General features: G+C 44.1%; 1 protein-coding gene across 2 annotated transcripts in view; it reads right to left on the bottom strand.

Annotated features, from left to right (window-relative positions):
- The window catches only part of DPYS (dihydropyrimidinase), a 144,435-nt gene that overhangs the window by 3,717 nt on the left and 117,754 nt on the right, over positions 1-22,964 (bottom strand). For both annotated transcript variants that reach the window (XM_075582502.1, XM_075582501.1), the window contains 2 exons: positions 18,126-18,333; positions 5,028-5,125 (listed from right to left, as the gene is read on the bottom strand). In XM_075582502.1, the coding sequence (XP_075438617.1) occupies positions 5,063-5,125; positions 18,126-18,333 (271 nt within the window). In that variant the 3' untranslated portion in view covers positions 5,028-5,062. The remainder of the gene's footprint in view (positions 1-5,027; positions 5,126-18,125; positions 18,334-22,964) is intronic.

Here is a 22,964-nt window from a genome sequence, read left to right as displayed (position 1 = left end):
CGTCCCTCCCTTGGAAAACATTTGTGATGTCATATCTTTGTTTTTCTGCTTTAACTAGTATTCTGAGGAACGCGACCCCGCATTCAGCCCAGATATTGTACTCGTATACAACTGATTTTTATGGAATGTGTATTGGCCCCGTGCTCTTCTACCTATGTCTCCATGACAGCTCGGTGTGTATACCAGCTTGATATAGCTGATTATTTATGGTTTTATTTTGTATGCGGATTATCTATGTGATAGCTTCATATGATCTACCTTCAGATTGTAACGGACGTGCTCACCACAAACCTGGACCGGACCGCGGGGCTGAGGTGGGGAAAGATATACACCGACCTGAGACCACGAAGCCTGATCCGGTTTGCGAATTCCGTGGTCGTACGTAGCAGGGTCGGGACTGGAGAAGGCAGGATAATCCGTGGACAAGCCGGGGTCAGGATAGGAGAAGGCTGGGTAAACAATATCCATGCTGGGGTTTGGCAACAGGACGCTTGGGAGTAGATTTGCAGCAGGGAGCAGATATGCAGCAGGTAACAACGATGCAGGCCTCTACAAGGAGAATATGCAGCAGGTATCCGGAAGCACCGATGCAGGTCTCTGCAGGAGAGAATAGGGGATCCAGTGCGTCAGCACATAACAGCACCCCCTAGCCGGGTACAGCTGAGAGTAGTGGAGACCACTGGGAGCAGGAGATAGCAGCAGGTAACAACGATGCAGGCCTCTACAAGGAGAATATGCAGCAGGTATCCGGAAGCACCGATGTAGGCCTCTGCAGGAGAGAATAGGAGATCCAGTGCGTCAGCACATAACAGCACCCCCTAGCCGGGTACAGCTGAGAGTAGTGGAGACCACTGGGAGCAGGAGATAGCAGCAGGTAACAACGGTGCAGGCCTCTACAAGGAGAATATGCAGCAGGTATCTGGAAGCACCGATGTAGGCCTCTGCAGGAGAGAAAACAGAACAGGTACTGCAGACAGGACCGAAACACTGAGCTTCAGTGTAACCGCGGCCGCGCGGTGGAGTCTGCCAGTAACAGAGAACTAAGACAGAAGGCCAGGCAGGACCAACACAGGCTGTGGCAAACACAGTTACTAGAAAGTCTATGACCAGCAACTTCCTGGTGGGCGGGGCAGGAGTTAAATAGAACAGATAGCCAATGAGAGAGAGCTGCACAGGAGGCAGCATGAAGCAGGCTGCAGTTCAATAGCAGAAGCAGGTGATTCTGATTGCAGGTACCAGGGAAGGTTTTCCTACAAGCTGCAAGGTTCTGTAAGGACAAGGTTTCAGCAAAACCCAGGAGCGGATTCCTTACAGTACCCCCCTCTTCAGGATCGAACTCCGGGCGATCCATAATAGACTTGGGGGACTTTGAATTGTTCCTGAACTGTTTTAGGCGGGAAGTAGGGCCGTAATCCAACAGTTCATTGGCGAGTGCCACCTTTACACATGAGTACGGTGGTACTGCAATTCTTGACACGCAGAGAGAATCACAAAAATATTTGGAAATCCAGAGAAATGGAAAGACAGGAGAGTCCAGAACAGGGACGTCAGAAGGGCACAAGCCAGATGCCCGGTCCCCCGAGAACAAGACAAGGCAGACTGATAGTTGGTCGGATGTGGTAGAGGAACATCCTGGAAAAGCAATGATACTGCAGAAATAAGCACATAGAGGTTTGTGAGAATCTTTTGCTCCAAAAGTAATCCGGTCACTGGTTAGCGAGGGTAGAGGGCGGGAGGGTTCACTAAAAGATACTGAAACAGTTCTCTTCTTAATGTCCAGGCCCATTGTCCCTAGCAAATTGAGTGATACACTTGGCTTAGGAACAAAAGTCTCAGGGTTAGAACTGGGAATCCCCAACACAGAAGAAAAATCAGGAAAACTTGTACTAGACTTAGACATGGCAGGAGAGTCAGGGAAAGAAGGAATTGGGTCCGAGACAGGGGTCATGAAAATTTCTTCTTTAAGCTGCAGATACGCAACATTAGCTAGGGCTTCCCAAGAAAAATAAGGTTTAGTAGGAGGCTTCTCAGCGCAGAGGGACTGCGAGAGAGCAGCGAGACAGACCTCAGGGCGATCCCTCTGTCTCATGCTCTGGGGAGAGAGTGTGAACCATGTTCCAGACTGGGTAGTTTTATTCCACAGGGTCAGGTTTTCAGGCAAGGGCAGTCTTTCAGACAGGGACGGGTTTTCAGACAGGGACGGGTTTTCAGACAGGGACGGGTTTTCAGACAGGGACGGGTTTTCAGACAGGGACGGGTTTTCAGACAGAGGTAGTCTCAAAAATATACTGATCTTTAGACATGGGCTTATTTACAGACTGAGACCGGTTTTCAGAGAGAGGGGAAACTGTGTGCAGGCTTCTAGCTAGCACATATGAAAAAGCGTCGCTTTTAAGTGAAAACAGTGTGTCAGCAAACATTCCTAGGAACACAACATGAACCCCAGAAGGGGCATACTGACCACTGTACGGTTTTAACCCTAAGCTTTGAGAAGGGGAGAACACAGACAGTACACGGGGGGCAATCACCACTGTACTGGTCTCTGAAGTGGGTATTTGGTAAGGAGTGTCTGGGAAACCAGAAATGACTGCAGATTCCACGACGTGGGGACTATGTGCTGAAGCAGGGATCATCGCTCTCTGGATGACAGACTTGTTCAGCGAAGTACCTGGAAATGGGAACTCTGCGACCAAGTTTTGGGAAAAACTTGGTAACTGAATACATTTAACTGGAATCAGAACTTTAGCCGAAGTTTCAGGGGGCACAGCAGCTGAAACTTGAGCTGAAGCAGGGGTTTTATAGCAAAAACTAACTAAGGTTTCAACAACCTTGGGGAAGTCATTTAATGCAACCTCTGCTATAGGACTTGGGGACACATTCTCTGAGGCTAGAACGAAGGCATTAGCTTGGAGGCAGCAAGAATTTACAGGGGTTAAAGCAGGAAAAACTTCGAGGGCTGAAAAGGGAGATTCAGAGTTAGGAATAGAGGGAAAAAGGGACTTGTTCTCGGATACTAGAGCCTTAGTGTTGGCTAGAGAAATATACGTATACTCCAGGGGAACCTCACAGGACTGATCAGCAGGGGTTAACGTAGACGTATCATTGGTGTCAGAGTACCCGGGTGTACCATCAGGGCTAGGGACCGTTGCAGCATCTATGCTAGGGGGCAGTGATAGTGGGTCAGTTTGGTCATTTCCTGGAGAGGGAGATACGTCCCCAGGTTTAGCGACAGGACTGGCAGCACAGGTGGACTGCCAAGCGGCAGCGTAGCTGGTGAGGAGAGGGTCCTGTTCCTTTATGCAAATGTCCAAAGTCAGGGAAAGTACACGGAGTGTGTCTTGAGCATGAACCACCATGAAGAGAGGATCCTGTTGTACTAGGTGAATGTCCAATGATAAGGCGAAGGCAAGGAGTGCATTACGGGCGATGGCAAGTTTGACAGGGTGCACATTATCCCAGGTTAAAGGGGAACCAGAGGAGCAAACACAATCGGCCAGAGACTGTTTTAAGTCCTCGAGGCAATAAGCCTTACCAATGAGATCGTTACGGCATTGTCTTTGCAACGGGGTTAAACCTTCATACATAATCTGATCTTCAATCAGGGGTAGTATTTCGCACAGATACTGGTTTTCAAACTGGGACTGGTTTTCACAGAGGACCAGGTTCTCAGAGGGGAACCGGCCTAACCCCACCTCAGCGGGGTCCGAGTTTGTGGGGCTGGTCATACTGTAACGGACGTGCTCACCACAAACCTGGACCGGACCGCGGGGCTGAGGTGGGGAAAGATATACACCGACCTGAGACCATGAAGCCTGATCCGGTTTGCGAATTCCGTGGTCGTACGTAGCAGGGTCGGGACTGGAGAAGGCAGGATAATCCGTGGACAAGCCGGGGTCAGGATAGGAGAAGGCTGGGTAAACAATATCCATGCTGGGGTTTGGCAACAGGACGCTTGGGAGTAGATTTGCAGCAGGGAGCAGATATGCAGCAGGTAACAACGATGCAGGCCTCTACAAGGAGAATATGCAGCAGGTATCCGGAAGCACCGATGCAGGTCTCTGCAGGAGAGAATAGGGGATCCAGTGCGTCAGCACATAACAGCACCCCCTAGCCGGGTACAGCTGAGAGTAGTGGAGACCACTGGGAGCAGGAGATAGCAGCAGGTAACAACGATGCAGGCCTCTACAAGGAGAATATGCAGCAGGTATCCGGAAGCACCGATGTAGGCCTCTGCAGGAGAGAAAACAGAACAGGTACTGCAGACAGGACCGAAACACTGAGCTTCAGTGTAACCGCGGCCGCGCGGTGGAGTCTGCCAGTAACTGAGAACTAAGACAGAAGGCCAGGCAGGACCAACACAGGCTGTGGCAAACACAGTTACTAGAAAGTCTATGACCAGCAACTTCCTGGTGGGCGGGGCAGGAGTTAAGTAGAACAGATAGCCAATGAGAGAGAGCTGCACAGGAGGCAGCATGAAGCAGGCTGCAGTTCAATAGCAGAAGCAGGTGATTCTGATTGCAGGTACCAGGGAAGGTTTTCCTACAAGCTGCAAGGTTCTGTAAGGACAAGGTTTCAGCAAAACCCAGGAGCGGATTCCTTACACAGATACTGAAACCAGTTTTACGACTTATGCCTATTTTGATCCAGTTTAGTACTGCTTGCTGCAGCAGTATTGTTGTGTTAGATCATGTTACTGTTTATTATTGCCCTTTCCTTTGTACTTAATTTTAATCATGTTTATGCTTCCGTTTACCACTGTGCTACCATTACTGTAGGGACTTTTTTGTTCTTTTTATTAGGGGGGTGGGGGGGGGGGACTGTTGAATTTTTTTTACTCTCTTTACTTGAGAAAAATCCAACCTGGGAACAAAACATTAAATAATTGACCAGATTCTTACATTTTCTGCAGTTGCAGGAACAAAATATACAAAATACTGTATACTGTATGTGGTACTTATAAGCATTTATACATACACCCCTTCATTTTATATCGGCAGAGCTTGCAAACGCACAAAGTTACATCTTACCCGATAGAATATTCTGTATGTTGATAATGCATTCATTACTTTAATTGGATCACTTCTCCTTTGTAGGGTTCCCTCTTAACCGGCACTGGTTGACATACCTGCATAAACATATTTTCATTATTGCATTGCCATTTTCTTAATTTGTATTATCAGTCACAGTGGTTCTCAAACTATGGTCCCTGGACTACAAAGACTTTATCGGTCCCGGACAACTTTTAATAACCACTGTAGGCAGATTTTTATACTGACAGTATATCTTTCATAAAGTTGTTTTTTAGATATAGATCTAGTACACTACAAAATAGCCCACATTTATGAAGTGATGCTTTTGGATAATACACCTTTAAAGCCTGAAACACATCATACAGTTTATTTACTTAAATGCGTCTCTCTGTCACACTCCATTGCTTGTATCTTTATGTAATCTTAGGCTAGGTCCCCAGTGGCCGCAGCTGAGGCGGTGACGGCGTGAGCGGCACACACAAGGTACTGCTCTCTATGGGGCCGGCCCCAGTAGCTGCCTGCGTCCCCCGGCAGTAGATAGAGAAAAACATAGAGCACTGCAACTGCAGAACTGGAGGCAGGATCAATTGTGAAAAAATAAAGACATTTTATTTGCAAAAAAATGGCGCTTTATCAAAGAGTTCCCCGGCACAGTGTGCGATGCACGACCGCCTTTGCAAAAAGACAAGAATTTTGTTTTTTAGCACGGCGGCTGAGCATTGGTCATGTCACATCAGCGGTTCAGCCAATGAGGGCGAACCAGCCACGTGACATCATGGCCGCACCCCCGCCACGCCTCCCAGTCGCCAGTAGTCCACCTGGTCACGATGATGCCGGGAACCCTCAAAACCCTTATTCCGCATGGTTTGAAACATAGATCTCGGTGCTTTCCTCGCTGATTAATAACTGATTCAAGTTAACCACTGTATAGTTGTCACCTCCATCACTGTTAATAGATATTCCCACCTTTAAACAATATGAACATAATTGCTGTGCTTGTGTGCTGGTCTTTCTGTCTCTATGTCCTGCACATTGCTCACCTTTATTCATTCTTCCCTTATGAGTTACTATATGCAAGTTTATTTTATATGTTTTTATTACTATTTTAGTGTCATGTTAATGTAATTTTTTTAATATCAATTGAATCAGTATTTTGATACTCCCTTCAATATTAAATTTGATTGACTATTGTAGCTCAATTGAGCATTTATAATATGTGCCTACATTCCTTTTTACACTGTCATTGTTTACCTGTTTGATTGAACTAGAGAGAACCTCTGTGATTGGCAGATGTTCTTGGGACAATCAACCTATGGTTTTGTACATACACCTACAGTATATATCCCAGGTAACCATGCTGTGTATTATTACACCTGATGAAGTTCCCCTGACCGGAACTAAACGCGTAGGGTTGTTATATTTCCATGCCAAAGTAACCCCTGCAGTGATTCACCCCTCTCTACCTGCCCAAGTGTATTGTATTATCCCAAGAGGACTATTATTGCAGGATTCATCTAGCTCTATCTGTTGGAGTGGCCGACAAATTTTCATTCTTTACTCTGACGTCACTGGGACGGGATTCAGCAAATATTGCGTGATCTGACAACGGGAGTTCATCCGATCACACGGACACACGCATACACCCACAATGCGTATTTTACCTGCTACTGTACATTTTAAGTAGCCCATTTGTCATGGAACAAGAATCATAGTTCTGTTCCTTTTTTCCCTTTTTGCAGCTCTGCCTGCTGGCCCTTTATGCAGTTGTACTTTCCCTGCAGTTATTATTCTCAGTGCAGGCGATATGGATACATTAGTTTCTTTCCCTATCTCCTGGCCTCCTGCAAGTGGTTTTTATGATAACCCCTGTTATTCCCATGGCATAGTGGACTGTTCCATTACCCCCTGCCTGTATTCACAGTTTCCTTAGCCCAGGCTCTGTTCCTGTGAGACACCCTCCATTTTGCTTTCTTTCAATCTCAGCAGGCTAAGCAGCACTACTCATGCCCCCAGCTCTTGGTAGAGTATCGTTTTTACTTTTTGTCCTTACTATCAAGCACTATTATTGCAGACAAACTCCCTCTCACTACACCATCTACAAGTATATTTGTGATCTGCTGCTTTTCAATAGAAGTGAAGAAAACTCATAGAACTTGTGGTGCTTGTAAAAGGAAACTAGTTAAGCTGTCTGGCCATATATTACCCAGCGTACTTCCCTGTGGTTCCACAACACCCTTGTCTTTTACATATAAACCGTATCTCAACAGTACAGTACTTTACTATTTTTGGCTTTTTTCTATTGCTCACAGAACAGTCACAGTTGGGACTACACTATCACACACTGTCAGAACATTCATGACAGTTTGTATCTACCGTATTCATGTTACTGTTTGTCCATTTTGTTGCGCCCTATATCTAATGGTTAAATATATATATAAATATATATTAGTGAAAACAGAAAAGAAAACGCACGCCCCATAGCGTATAAAAGTTATACTTAATGGAGGGAAAGGGATGAAGGGGGAAACAAGTACACTCGCAAGTGTAGGTTTAAAATACTGTAAGCATCTCGTGATATAATTGTCGCCAGCAGTGGAAACAGCCAGGAGTCACAGTTGTGATGTTTAGTCCACAGCGTTATTTGTAGAAATCAATCCGCAATTAGTCCATGTTGCGATGGTCCTGTATGGTGGAAATGAAAATCCAACTGCTTGTAATCTCCTGATGGCGTGGTCTCAAAGTGTCTCGGAGCAGAAACCAGCCTTGTCGTGCTCAACGTGATGACGCAATGCCGTCCTAACGTGTTTTTTCGTCACCAGATGGCGACTTCATCAGAGGATGAGGGGAGATTTCTAAAGATAGGTTAAATATACTCATGTCGCTGACCAAAAGTTAAAGGGGAGGATAAAATCAGACAATTCGTTGGAGCAACGTGCAAGGCTTGTAACCGCAATACCTGGAAGACCATTGGGGAGGCCTTCATCCAGCAGTGGATCGACAATCGCTGAAGAATATATATCTATAACAAAATAGGTTTTACACACTGGGTATGTTGGCTCCAGCTGGTCTCAATGAGTTTCTGGATACCAGATGACACAATCTTATATGCACACAGCCATAGCCTCTCCGACCTTGAACACATACTTCAATCTGACTTTTTGAGACTTGAAAATTGGATTTCCCAAAACAAACTGTTTTTAAACACTGACAAGACTGTAACAATGGTATTTGGGACCAAGGCTAAATTCCAAAAGCTTCCAATGACTGAGCTCCAGATCAGAACCAACGCTAAAACCTTCCTAACTCCCTGTTACTAGTTTTAAATACTTGGGTATATGGTTTGACTCCCATTTAACATTTGGGATGCACATTGATACCCTGACATCCAAAACCTGTGCCAAACTAGGTGTACTTTACAGGAACAAATCCTCCCTAAGTCTGCTGGTCAGAAAACGTATCACATAGCAGATGCTAATGCCAATTATCAACTATGGGGACATAGTATACGGCTCGGCACCCCAAACCCACCTTGGCAAACTTGACCTCCTCTACAATTCAATATGCGGTTTTGTTCTCCAATGCAAATACAACACACATCACTGCGAAATGCTTCAAGAACTAGTTTGGTCATCACTTGAGTCTAGGTGCAAAGTTCATCTTTCCTGTCTTGCCTTCAAATACTTTCTGGGCAAGCTACCCGTCTATCTGAACAAGCTCCTCACCTCTACCACATGCAGCACTTATCATCTGAGATCTGACTCCAAAAGACTGTTTATGGTCCCAAGGTCCAACAAAGTATTCAGCCGCTCCTCCTTATCTTACCGTGCACCCCCAAACTGGAACAATCTACCGGAGATTGTAATAGCTACCACCAGTATAAGTTCTTTCAAAACTAAAGCTGTCTCACATTTTAATCTGGTCTGTAACTGTTACATACGCCTATAATATATATTATCTCTACCTGTGCATGCACTCTCTTGTATATAATGTATTCTCTGTTCACTTATGCAACTATGTTTTGTAACCATGTATTATTTGTCATCTTAACTCTATGCCCAGGACATACTTGAAAACGAGAGGTAACTCTCAATGCATTACTTCCTGGTAAAACATTTTATAAATAATTATAGGCTAAAGCAGTAAAATGCAGGGCATTATTGAAAACCCTGCTCTCTGATTGGTTAAAAAAAGAATTTTAGCAGCTTGCAAAGTGTAATTTTCAATATGTTTATTTCCAGCCAATCAGCTTTCACAACAGCTGAGACAGGGCAGGGGATAGGTCAGAATGAAGTAACAGCTCTGAGACAGGGCAGGGGATTGGTCAGGAAGTATCAGCCACGGGATAACTCCTCCCCCTCCTGTGCTGACTGAAATTTTCTGAGCAGATTCAGTTGAATTGGGGGGGGGGGGGGGGGAGAGTGTCTGCAAAGTTTAGTAAGTGGCTGCATTTTTTATTGTGTGTGTGTGTCAGTAGCAGTGTTTATGGGTATAGTAGCAGCAGTGTGTGTGTGTTGTGCAGTTGTATGTGTGTGTAGCAGCAGTTTGTGTGTGTTGTGTGTATAGAGTGGCTGTGTTGTGTGTGTAGAGCTGATGTGTGTGTGTATAGAGCTCCAGTGAGTGTGTGTGTGTGTGTGTGTGTGTGTGTGTGTGTCAGTGTCATCAGCAGTGTTTATGGGTGTAGCATGTGTGTGTAGAGCTGCTGTGTTGTGTGTGTGTGTGTGTGTGTGTGTGTGTGTGTGTAGAGCTGCTGTGTGGTGTGTGTGTAGAGCTGCTGTGTTGTGTGTGTGTAGCAGTGTTTATGGGTATAGCAGCAGCAGTGTGTGTGTTGTGCTGTGATGTTGTATGTGTGTCTAGCTGCTATGTGTGTGTGTGTTTGTGTTTGTGTGTGTGTGTAGAGCTGCTGTGTTGTGTGTAGAGCTGCTGTGTTGTGTGTGTTTGTAGAGGTGCTGTGTTGTGAGTGTTGAGGTGCTGTGTTGTGTGTGTAGAGCTCCAGTGTGTGTACTGTATGTGTGTGTGTGTGTGTGTGTGTGTGTGTAGAGGTGCTGTGTTGTGTGTGCTGTGTGTGTAGCAGCAGTTTGTGTGTGTGTAGATCTGCTGTGTGTGTGTGTTGAGCTGCTGTATGTGTGTGTAGAGGTGCTGTGTTTGTGTGTGTGTGTGTGTGTATACAGAGGGGGTGGCAGTGTGTGGCTGTAGATATCTGCAGTGTAAGAGTATATAGAGGTGGATTCGTGTATTTACCATTTTATTTTAATAAAAAAATCTATATACTGTAACTATACAAAAGTGTCTATTATTTATGAAAAAAGCCTACATTTAGCCTATAATAGTAATAATCCCTGAAGAACAGGGCATTACTGGCCAATAATGCTCTGGCTGGGTTAAAGTCCCTCGGCTTCGCCTCGTTCCTTCAACTCTTCCAGCCAGGGCATTATTGGCCAGTAATGCCCTGTTCTTCAGGGATTATTACTTAAATAAATTAGCACTTTGGTATAAACATCCATGTCCCCTGCTGTTCTTTCTTTCATGGATGTGTTTTTCCTTATCTGTGCCACTGGTTCCTGATGGTATCTCCAGCAACTGTTATTGTTCTTCAGATCAATTTTTGAACTATGTAGGTACCAACTTTATAACTATTAAAATTGATTCACAATGGATGTATATCAGTTTACATATACCTTTATTCCCCTTTTTACATATATATTTTTGACTTCCCATCTCCCTTCCTTTTATTTTTCTGTATTCCCCATGTTACTATTTCCATCCATTCCCCATTTTTATTATTATGAGTGGCAATCGTGGTTTCTGTCTCTCATTAATACATTTTAACTTATTTGGAAAGTACACTGTGTTCACTCAAGTATTAATTAGTGCTTTTAACATGGATTTATGAATACATTCATGTTTTTTACATTTATTGTGTTTTTTTATATGCATAATATAATTCTCTTTATCAATGTTATAATTGTTCTGTATGCTGTTTATACCCATGTCTCAAGTACTAGTCCATAAATATCGTTATGTGCAATTGATTTTTCTGATTGCGTCTAGGCTATTTAAGCCTTACGGACACTACAGACTTTACCCCCCTGACGAAGTCATGTGTTGACAAAACGCGAAGGGACCCGGATGGTATAGATGTACCACGTCATCACGCTCGTGAGCGCCAGCGAGCAGACTCAGTCTGTGTATCAAGACATCGCTACTTCATCACTGCTACACAGTAGCCCAGTCGAACATTGGAATACGGGCTGCATTGGATTCCTGGACACTCTTCTACTACAAACAGTCTGGAGGTCTGAAAGTTCAGTGTGGATCTCCTGCAGATGAGTACTACGATCCATCAGAGATATTTCTCTCTAAAGGGGCATGATCTAGCTCTTTGTGAGTGTGCTACCTGCATTCTTTTTTATTCTGGCAATAAATGGTTTACAGACTTATACTATGTGGCACACGCTTCTCCTTTTCTCTTTTTTGTATTTATATATATATTACCCCTTTATATTTATGTGTTACGTGTTAGTCCTGTTGCGAATAAATGAGTTCTTCAGTATTAGGTGATACCTTTTTTTATTGGACTAACAATTTATGTCATAGGACAAGCTTTCGAGAGTTCTCCTCTCTTCTTCAGGTCTGCAATACTGATATACACAGGAATCTATGGCTAAAACAGTGTAGAGAGGGAAAAAAAACAACAGATATGTACTGTAGATAAGGTAGGGTATTAAAAGTGTTTGAAGCCAGGGGATGGTGACAAGGAAAGGTGGAGAGGGGGAGGGGTGCTGTGGGGGGGGGGGGGGAAGAAAGTGTGGATAAGAATAGAGGCAAGCAGGATAATTACAAACAATTTTGATAGGGTGTGAGAAAACCCATGTCCGCATTAAGTCCTTTGGTTTTGGTGTCAAAGAGTCTTATCATTCTGAGTTCAAATGTTTTCCGTTCTTGGGTGCTTTTAAACATTCCATTGAGGATTATGATTTTTAAATCATTTATGGAATGATCTGGCTGTGAGAAATGATGTCCCACAGGTGAGCAGTATCTTACTTCTTTGTGATGGAGTATGGAGTGTATGTGCATATTCATTCTGCTTTGTAGTTTTTGGCTGGTTTCCCCAATTTAACAACCTTGGTCACATTTGTTGCACTGAATCATATACACTATATTCCTTGATGTGCAGCTGTATGATCCTTTAACATTGAGTGTTCCATGGTTGTGACTGGCTGTGGGATCTTGCATATATAGTTAGGTCCGGAAATAATTGGACACTGACACAATTTTCATAATTTTGGCTCTGTACACCATCACAATGGATTTGAAATGAAACAACCGAGATGCAATAGAAGTGCAGATTTTCAGCTTTAATTCAACGGGTTAAACAAAAATATCATATGAAACGTTTAGGAATTGCAACCATTTTCATACACAGCCCCCTTATTTCAGGGGCTCAAATGTAATTGGACAAATTAACACAATCATAAATAAAATGTTAATTTTTAATACTTTGTCAAGAATCCTTTGCAGGCAATGACTGCTTGAAGTCTGGAACGCATGGACATCATCAAACGCTGGGTTTCCCCCTTTGTGATGCTTTGCCAGGCCTTTACTGTAGCTGTCTTCAGTTGTTGTTTGTTCGTGGGTCTTTCTGCCTTAAGTTAAGTTTTTGTCTACAGCAAGTGAAATGCATGCTCGATCGGCTTGAGATCAGGTGATTGACTCGGTCATTGCAGAATATGCCTCTTCTTTGCCTTAAAAAACTCCTGGGTTGCTTTCGCAGTATGTTTTGGGTCATTGTCCATCTGTAAAGTGAAGTGATGTCCAATCAATTTCGCTGAATTTGGCTGAATCTGAGCAGACAATATATCCCTATACACTTCAGAATTCATCCGGCTGCTTCTGTCTTCTGTCACATCATCAATAAATACTAGTGACCCAGTGCCATTGTAAGCCATGCATGCCCATGCCATCACACTGCCACCGTGTTTTACAGATGATGTGGTATGCTTGAGATCATGAGCCGTTCCAAGCTTTCTCCATACTTTTTTCTTCCCATCATTCTGGTACAGGTTGATCTTAGTTTCATCTGTCCAAAGAATGCTGTTCCAGAACTGGGCTGGCTTTTTTAGATATTGTTTGGCAAATCTAATCTGGCCTTTCTATTCTTGAGGCTTATGAGTGGTTTGCACCGTGTGGTGAACCCTCTGTATTTGCTCTCGTGAAGTCTTCTCTTTATGTTAGACTTGGATAATGATATGCCTACCTCCTGGAGAGTGTTCTTCACATGGCTGGATGTTGTGAAGGGGTTTTTCTTTACCATGGAAAGAATCCTACGTTCAACCTCCACTGTTGTCTTCCGTGGGCATCCAGGCCTTTTTGTGTTGCAGAGCTCACCAGTGCGTTCTTTTTTTCTCAGAATGTACCAAACTGTTGATTTGGCCACTCCTAATGTTCCTGCTACCTCTCTGATGGATTTTCTTTTTTTTTGCAGCCTAAGGCCTTGGCCATGTTTAGCGCTTGCTGGCGGAAGCGTGCTGACGCGCGCTCCCGCTCAGCACTGAGCCCCTACAGCCGCAATTAGAGCGGCTTTAGTAGGGGCTCACCTGCGCTTCCGCGCGCTTGCGGAAGCGCAGGTCTTAGGGGAATTTTAAATTCCCCCGCTTGCCGGCGCGACAGGCTGGTCACGTGAGCGGTTCGCCCAATGAGGGCGAACCAGCTCCGTGACATCACTGGCCCGCCCCTGGCCAGTGACGCGCCTGCCCCCGGCCCGCCCCCTGCCCGCCCCCTGACAGCTGCTGACAATGCGTGCGATAAGCAACCGCAAGGCCAGGGAAAGCACCCGCTTTCCCTTCGCCTCAGCGCGCCTCAGCACGCCAGCAGGGAACATGGCCGAGGCCTAAGGATGCCCTGTTTCACTTGCATTGAGAGCTCCTTTGACCGCATGCTGTGGGTTCACAGCAACAGCTTCCAAATGCGAATGCCACTCCTGGAATCAACTCCAGACCTTTTACCTGTTTAATTGATGATGAAATAATGAAGGAATAGCCCACACCTGTCCATGAAACAGCTTTTGAGTAAATTGTCCAATTACTTTCGGTCCCTTGAAAAAGGGGGGGCTACATATTAAAGAGATGTAATTCCTAAACCCTTCCTCCAATTTGGATGTGAATACCCTCAAATTAAAGCTGATAGACTGCACTTTAAGCCCATGTTCATTACTTAACTGTGATTTGAATTTATTTTGGTACACAGCCGAAATAACAAAACTTGTATCAATGTCTAATTATTTTCGGACCTAACTGTATGTTTGCAGTTAGCAGCGTTTGTTGTTGCACGGTTTTGTGTCTTGCATTCCGGCAACCACCAAACCTCAAACAGAAATTAGTCAGCAGAAAACTTCACAATGAACTTAAAGACACTGATAATGGCACAAAACCGTGCAACAAAAAATGCTGCAAACTGTGCAAACATATATGCCAAGATCCCACAGCATATAAATGTACCATGAAAATGTAGCATATAAATATATAGCGGTAATATATTACCCCTATATATTTATATGCTACATTTTCATGGTACATTTATAATATATTACCCCTATATATTTATATGCTACATTTTCATGGTACATTTATATGCAAGCAACAATTTTAGTCTATACTGTATTTGACACAAACCACAAACATCTCCTTTTCTACTCCTGTTTTTAGGACATCCTTTCCTTGACAACTCTCTGCAGTGCAGTAATCCCAGCATTTCATATCTTAAAAGATTACCGGTCTTCTTCTTAAAAAAAGAAGTCTGTTTATTGTTTCCTACAGCATATCTCAGAGCAGCACTCTGTTGCTTTAAGTGCCACTTCCTCATACTTGTGCTTGCTTTCCTCATGCTACATGTAATTTGCACTGTCAGCACCTCTGGAGCGCTGCCTATTGTATTGTTTTGCTCCCTCATAGTATTTACTTAGATGTGAGCCTCTAGCGGGGCTGTATATACTGTAGCTACAGATCCAGTAGTAGTACACAATCCATTATGAGCTTAAGATTTATATGATACTGCCCTCCTTAGTCACTCTCACCTTTATGCAAGCTTGCCCTGTGGCTATTCACTTGCATTTGATCCAATACTAGCTCTGGACCTGTTCAGTTATTGAGCATTTGATCCTTGTGCAATGGGGCTTTGTTCCATGTATAATAATAACGTGATGGTCTGTTTGATAATCTCATATTCTATAGTAACCAATAAAAGTTATGTTTTAATATCTGTAATTTTACACATAACTAATAGTATAGAGTGCATACAATTAGGGTCTCTCTCCCTCTCTCTCTCTCTCTCTCTCTCTCTCTCTCTCTCTCTCTCTCTCTCTCTCTCTCTCTCTCTCTCTCTCTCTCTCTCTCTCTCTCTCTCTCTCTCTCTCTCTCTCTCTCTCTCTCTCTCTCTCTCTCTCTCTCTCTCTCATATTTTTTATGTATTCATAGGTTGAGTGAGAACACCTTTTTGCTATATAGTTATGCTACAATACCTCCTTAAAAACAGTACTAATACATTCTCTCCTTTTATTCTAATTAACATTGATCAACTTGAGTCTCTTCTATCACATAACACATCACAATTTACACGGCCAATAATTAAAAAATAATTATATAGAAAATTGTTACAAAAGCATTGGTTGAGATTTATGAATCTACAGTTTGCAAAATATTGGCCTCCCATATTTTTTCCCAAAATGTGTTCGGAAAGTAATTTCTATGTGCCTGTCTTTCGAAAATTACAAATAAGTGTTGCTGAATCCCCCTACCCTGCCTCTGGTGCAGGGGAGCTGGCAAGTAGTTGGCTGGAGCTCCGCACGATCGGGAGTGTGGGGCGGCCATTTTGCATGCGCAATGCGGTCGAGGCGTGCATGCGCAGTGCTAGGAGTGTGTCGGCCATCTTAGTATGGCTCTGCAGCCGCGGGAGTACAAGTCCCAGAATCCCTAGAGGGAGGGACTGCAGCACATGGAACTGTACCAGCCATTGGGATACGAGCACTGCAAGGAACAGGATATCCTCCGCACGGAAAGCCAGTGAGTACGGACGGAGGAGGCAAAGAAGAATGTAGTGTCCAGGGAGCAGTGCTTCCTGGCCTAGGCCTTGATCTTGCCCCTAGACCCCAGTTCGGCCCTGAGTCATAGTAGAGGAGTGTTTTAGGGAAGGCCCCAGATAGGGACTCTTCCCCTTATTGTTATTCCTGCACCGTTGACCGGACGACCACGTGGTGCCCTGCAGCCTGGGACCAGGTCACAGTATTCAGAAACCTACCAGAGACTCTCACATCCACCACCAGTTTAAGTTCTTTCAAATCTAAGGCTGTCTCACATTTTAATCTGGTCTGTAACTGTTACATACTGTACGCCCATAACATATATTTTCTTTAACTGGGTATGCAATGTCTTGTATATAATGTATACCCTGTTCATTTATGTAACTGTATTTGTAACCATGTATTATTTGTCTTAACTCTGTGCCCAGGACATACTTGAAAACGAGAGGAGGATCAGGACCCTATAGGAGAGAGGGATTTGTGTTGGAGGCTCACTGCATGGGTCCCGCTCCAACTCACTACGCCAAGCAGCACCTGGGTACTGGAGAACCCGGGCAGGTACCCAACGTGCACCTACATCCACAGGGGGTAGCGCTACCTCACACTTGGATGGGAATTTCTGGGACAGGACACCAGGGGTATTGGTTCCATAGCACCCTCAGTACTTTGGGGGAACCACCACATGTTGGGTCATTGGGTGTATACTGTGGGTACTGTTATTGCTGTTATTGTATGTGTTAGTATGTGTATACAGTAAACCTTAGTTAAATACATTGTGTGGTGTATTATTCTTTACTGTGTATTGGTTCCTGTGAGGGGTTATCCTGCCAACGCTGGGATCCCTCATAGGTGGAGGCGCTGCACGCAAGTAGAAAGAGCTCACCCCTGGCTCCCAAAAGGGGAGGCTTAGGCCTCCTGTGAGCAAACAGGTATAGCAACACGCGTAGTTTACTGCGTAGTTCCTGTAGGCATAGGGAAAGGGGGCTACATAAGTAAATACAGTTATAGCAATCATGTCTCACAAACAAGTAACAGTGTACAAACAATAACCAAACGTTTTAAAACGTGCTTCCACCATAGAAGGTCTAGGATAGCCAATGTAGAATTGCAAGCCGAGCACATTCTTATATATCACCTATATTTATTTCAGAACAGGATGGGTTAAAAGCACTTGGTAAACAATACCTTCTTGTACCAGAATTCTAATTCATAATTCTGGTGCTTAGATCAGTTCCCATGGTGAATAATTCCTATCTGTCTTTGCCAATTAAGGTGTTATGGATGGACTGATGAACATTGTGTCCTATTTGTGATATTGACATCTGTCTATAAAAAGACACCCTTTCTTACAAGCATCAGATGCTAATGGCCTTCTGTTACCAATTATAATCTGTTAATTCCTGTGTTTCAGAAAATGCATCTCTCTTCCCTTTTAAAAATTGTCTCATTCGGAGTTGCAAGTTACATCTTGCGGTTTCAATATGCAAATTCTTGGCATATAATGTTTAACTTCTTGATGCAGGAATACACAGTTATAATAGAGTAATGTTTTATCTGGCACTGTTAGTCTTGTTAGAATGAGGGTTCATAACAGCAGTAGTAGGCTGATCTTTGAATAAATTAACATATTTGCTTATTTTCATCTCATAACATGAAACCGTGATGGTAAGGAAGTTAGAGATCAGGTTCCTCCTCACAATTAATCCGGAGTTCCAGAATAATTAAAAATCCATACAAATAATAAGAAAGAAAAATCAATGACAGGGATTCAGTGGATTGGGAAATAATTGGTTGCTTCCTTGCCTTTGAGCCGTTCTGGAGTGTGATAGGCTGTTTTGTTAATGATCATTTTGGAGGTAAGATTGGTATCAGATTTTTTAATTTTCAATTACATCTGTAACCAAAATATATATTACTGTATAGCTAGTGTAGACAGCTACTTCAAGTTCATTTTGGACTCAGCCATACAGTATGTTTTTCACATTGCATTAATTATAAGAATACTCTTTAGTTATATACAGTACCTCATCTCGTTGTTTAATGCGATTGTAGACATAGTCGGCGAAGGGTTTCCGTGGGATGTATTTTCCATGTCCTGCCACGGCATGCAAGATTCCATTCTCATACACCACCCTGCCTCCCGAAATAGTCACAAGAGGAACTCCATGGCAAACCATTCCCTCAAATATGTTGAAGTTAACAGCTTGATTGTGAGTTTTGGCAGAAATAGTCCTGTAAAGTAAAATAACATCATGTTGTTGTTTATTTTATACCTTTCGAAAAAATTGGATTACTTCAGTCGCGGAAACTGTTCCGCTCAAAATAATCATGTAAATTGCATTAAATGAACGCATAGAGTTTTACAATGTGGCATATTCAAAAAGCATTAAGAATGACTAATAGCAGAGCTGACAATAAAATGTGTTCCCAAAATACACAAGGTCTAGGAAAACTCAGAATATCTTCAGGTAAGAAAAGGAAAGCAGCACATACGTAGGTTTCAGTGGCGGAATTACCATACGTGCCGTCGCACCCACCATCTTTAGGGACCCACTCACACAGTGCCAGCACGTATTTTAGCAGCCAGCATTTCTTAAGGCCCCCCCCTCTCTCCACACCCCCTTTCTAAGCCCTACCTGTGGTGTGGGGCCTTACCCGGCCCTGGAGGGAGGCCACTCATTTGGTCCTAACACGGAAGTTAGACTCTACAACATGTAGGGCCCTGGGGGTAAAGTGCCCACCGGTGACTAGTTGCACCCCTGGTCGGTTTTAATGAATACAGTATATCAAATTTGGGGCCACCTTGCTGGAAGATGTCTAATGGCAGAACATAGTTCAGTAAATATGGACCATGATACTTAACTTTTAAATGTCTCTCTCCTTTTCTAATTTCAAAGAGCTTTAAAAGTATTCAACATTTACATTTGCTTTAAAAAAAACCCTTAAATGTATTCATTAATCTGCATAGTTTTATGCAATGTATGTTTTCATTTCCTATTTCTTTCCTATAACAAGCTGACCGCAGTCCGATATATATTTTTTATTATTATTACTTTTTTTTTTTTTACTAAATGGTACACCCTGTGGAGAAAATGTTCTCTATAATTAATGGAGTCTTATTTATTATAGCACAAATTGCACAATTTGCACAAATTTTATGTTGGATGCATTTACATTATAAATATGCTTCATTTAAAAATACAGTTCTTTCTTTTCGCTTTACTTTTCTTTATATCTGTGTTTTTACCAGTCAATACCCTACGAGCCCTTCAGTTCTGGAAATACATTTAATTTAAATTTTTTGCTTCCTTGAAAACAATGTCAGTCAATACTGATGGTCTCATTTGGTAGGTGCTGGTGCTTGGAATGCCTGCATCACATGCTCCTACTCAGTGGCATAGCTAGATATGCGCGGGCCCCCAAACATTTTTTGAGGGCCCCATTAATATTAGTACTGACTGCAATTTTTTTTCTCCCTCCCCCTATCCTCTCCCTCATCATCCCTCCTCCTCATCCCTCCTCCTCATCTCTCCCCCTCATCACCGTCATCAGCTCACTCCCCATCATCGTCATCATCATGATCATCAACATCTCTCCCCACATCATCTTCAGATCGTATCATCATCATCATCATCATCATCATCATCATCATCATAATCATCATCTCTCCCCCTGTCCCCATCATCATCATTATATCTCCCCCAGACTCCCTCATCATTATATCTCCCCCCAGTGCCCCTCATCATCATTATATCTCCCCCAGTGCCCCTCATCCTCATTATATCTCCCCCAGTAACCCTCATCATCATTATATCTCTCCCAAGTGCCCCTCATCATCATCAATCATATCTCCTCCAGTCCCCCGGGCCATCATCAATCATATCGTCTCCCCCCCACCCCCCCAAGCCTACTTTGTTAATTGTCTAGGACTCACTCTGAAACAGGTGGGGGGAGATGCTGCTATGCTGCGGCGTCGGGCCCCATGAGGTATTAAGGAATTAGCCGGTGGTGCATAATCACTTGAGTCAGAGAACAGAGCAGTACCGCAAGCGCGCTCTAGCAGCAGACAGGAAGTTCCGGGTCACACTGCTAGAGCGCGCTCCTCCCCTGCAGTCCTCCTCTGACTCAAGGGATTATGGACTACTGGTTAATTCTTTAATACCTCCTGGGGCCCCTTGCCGCGACCACAGCATACTATCTCCCCCCTCTATCTCTACGGCTGGTCAGGGATGGGGGTGCGTGCAGGGGAGAGCAGACTCTGGGGGAGGGGGGAGCGGGAGAGCGGGCCCCCGGGCTTTGCCCGGACTGCCCGGGCTATAGCTACATCCCTGCTCCTACTGTATAGCATTATATTGATCATCAGTGATTAACTTATTGTCAAGAATGTTGCTTCTTGACATTCTACTCTAAATATGGAAGCAGGGGGATGTATGGTGCAGTCCAGTTATAGGGGTTCATTCAATATCTACCCAAGTGACCTATCGGGCAGTTTTGGGCCAACATTTCTCATTGAAGTCATTGGGAAAGGTCCCAAAATGGCCAGATAGCCTGCTTTGGCAGATATAGAATAAGACCCAAAGACTAAAAAAAAGAATCCTAATTCCATCCTTTAACAAAAAGGTACCCAGAAATAGTTAGCAACGTCAACAAATCAACTATAGTACTTGTAAACTGACAAGAAGCAACAATCAATCCTATCCACACTTACGTATTTGATGTGTCTGAACCCGGGAGATTTCCACTGTAGGGACATAATGTTCTCAAACGTAGAGACCCGCAGTAGGGCAGGGATTGAATGCTACTACATCAGAGACCTCCCATTCTGAAACCTGGCACAAACCTTACAAGCCCGTTCAAGTGATTTGGCCATATAAGGTCATATTTGCTATTTGTGTATTTAAAGTGGGAGGGGTAGGGGGATAAACCCTCGCAACAGCTCTAATATCCAATATAAGGTATGAAGGTGCTACAATCGTGGATAAAAAAATGATAGCTCTGCAGAGGGGAGTTAGGGTAAATGGCATATTTAGGCATAACGATATAGCCAATAATAATTGCCAGTGCACGATAGAGCTCCCAAACCACTCAGAAAATTAAAAAATACAGCAATGTATTAAAAGAACATTGCTACATGGACGAGGTTAAAAACGGGTTTGATTCGACCATAATCACAGATCATTCACTTGTGACGTAATCACGTAATCTGCCGACGTACGTTTCACTCTATTGCTTTGTCAAGGCACCAGTGAATGATCTGTGATTCAGGGAGGAGCCGGCTGTTCAATAGGAACACTCCTGCTCTGGTCACATGGTTCCCTGGCTCACACTGGTATCAGCTGTGTGCTGTATTCCTGCTGCTCCCGCTGGCTGAACATGGACTTCTGTTACAGCCACCACCACCAGGATCACTGCTGCTGCTCACAGATGTCGCCGCGGTCTTCCTCACCAGTTTTCTTCATCTTCTGTCGCCGGCTGCAGGTAGGTGATGAAGTATTTTAATTTACAGTGACATTACCCAGCGCCAGTTCCTACCCGGTGCCGGGCAAAGCCCCCTGCTGCCGGGTCCGGGTAATGTCCGGGTAATGTCCGGGTAGCTGAAAAAGCGCTGGGTACCGGGTAATTTCCGGGTATTCGGTACATCACTAATATTTACTAAGAAGTGTGACTCCATAAAACACCTTCTGGTGACAGAAGACACCCTGCTCTTGAAGACGTATTATGGAGTATCACTGCTTAGAACTGTAAATATGACTCAAAGATCCTTCAGTGTCTTTACATGACTTCCACAGGTCCCCACCTCACTCGCACATTTGACAATGTGGTTAAAGCAGCAGAACAGGCTCCATTGCATTGACTTTTGTTTTTATTATTATAGGATTGAAGCAGGCGGTCACTGGAGCTGAACCCCATTCATTTCACCTATGGGGATCCCCTGCTTCCAGAGATACCTCCGTAGTGGTGCCAGTATCCCTGTGCAGTTTAAATGTCCCGGTCACACAGCTCAATAGAGAGCCGCAACGGATGACGTTCACGGCTTCTTATTGACCTGTATGATGCGGATCAGTTAAAGCCGCCATTATGTTAGGCAACCAGTTTCTCTGCTGCTGAGATACCGGCACCGCTACGGAGGTCTGTATCTCTGGAAGCAAGGGGTCCCTGGGGCTTAAATTAACACCGTTCAGCCCCTGCTTCAACCCTGTAATTAAAATAATAATAATAATAATGTAACCCTGCTATATTTCTCTGTCTTGGCATGTTAGTCCAAGTAACAGCAGGCAGTGCCAGGGTTAATCAGTCACAAGGCCGTACATGTGAGAGAGCTTCCCCTGTGTGTCAATTATGTTGCAGATTACAGGTACATGTCTGGGTCTGGAAGATGCTGAAATCACATGACAGGATGAGGGCCTTCCTACATCTAAATCTACCCAATTACTGGGGCAGAATAGCTGGCTCCTGCTCCTGTATAAAGATGTTATCTCTCTATATTATAGTGCAGTCCTGTGTCCTCTCTTACCCAAGACGGTCCTAGCCTACCCCCAAAGGGGGGTGAGTGCTGTCCTGTATACCCAGGGGCCTTGGCTCCTGGGGGTGAAGAGTCCAACAACTATCCAGAGGGAGAGGGACCCCAGAGAAATTCCCTGGAAGGGATCTTTTTATGATAGAGGGACCACAGGGAATGCAACCAAACCAGCTCCAGCTAGAAGCTGGTCAAGCCAGACAGGCAAGAACAAATGGAACCCCCCCTGCCTTGTTGTAACAGACAAGGATGAGCTTCCTGCGATGTATGGTCCTTGATTTAGGTAACCAAGAGAGGCCACTCTTGCGTGGGAGGTGGTGACTCCATACTCCACATTCAGTGAAAG

The sequence above is a fragment of the Ascaphus truei genome, chromosome 2, assembly GCF_040206685.1.
Source record: "Ascaphus truei isolate aAscTru1 chromosome 2, aAscTru1.hap1, whole genome shotgun sequence".
Lineage (NCBI taxonomy): Eukaryota > Metazoa > Chordata > Amphibia > Anura > Ascaphidae > Ascaphus > Ascaphus truei.
Note: the sequence above shows the minus strand (reverse complement) of the source record. Positions and strands in the feature narration are given on the sequence as shown.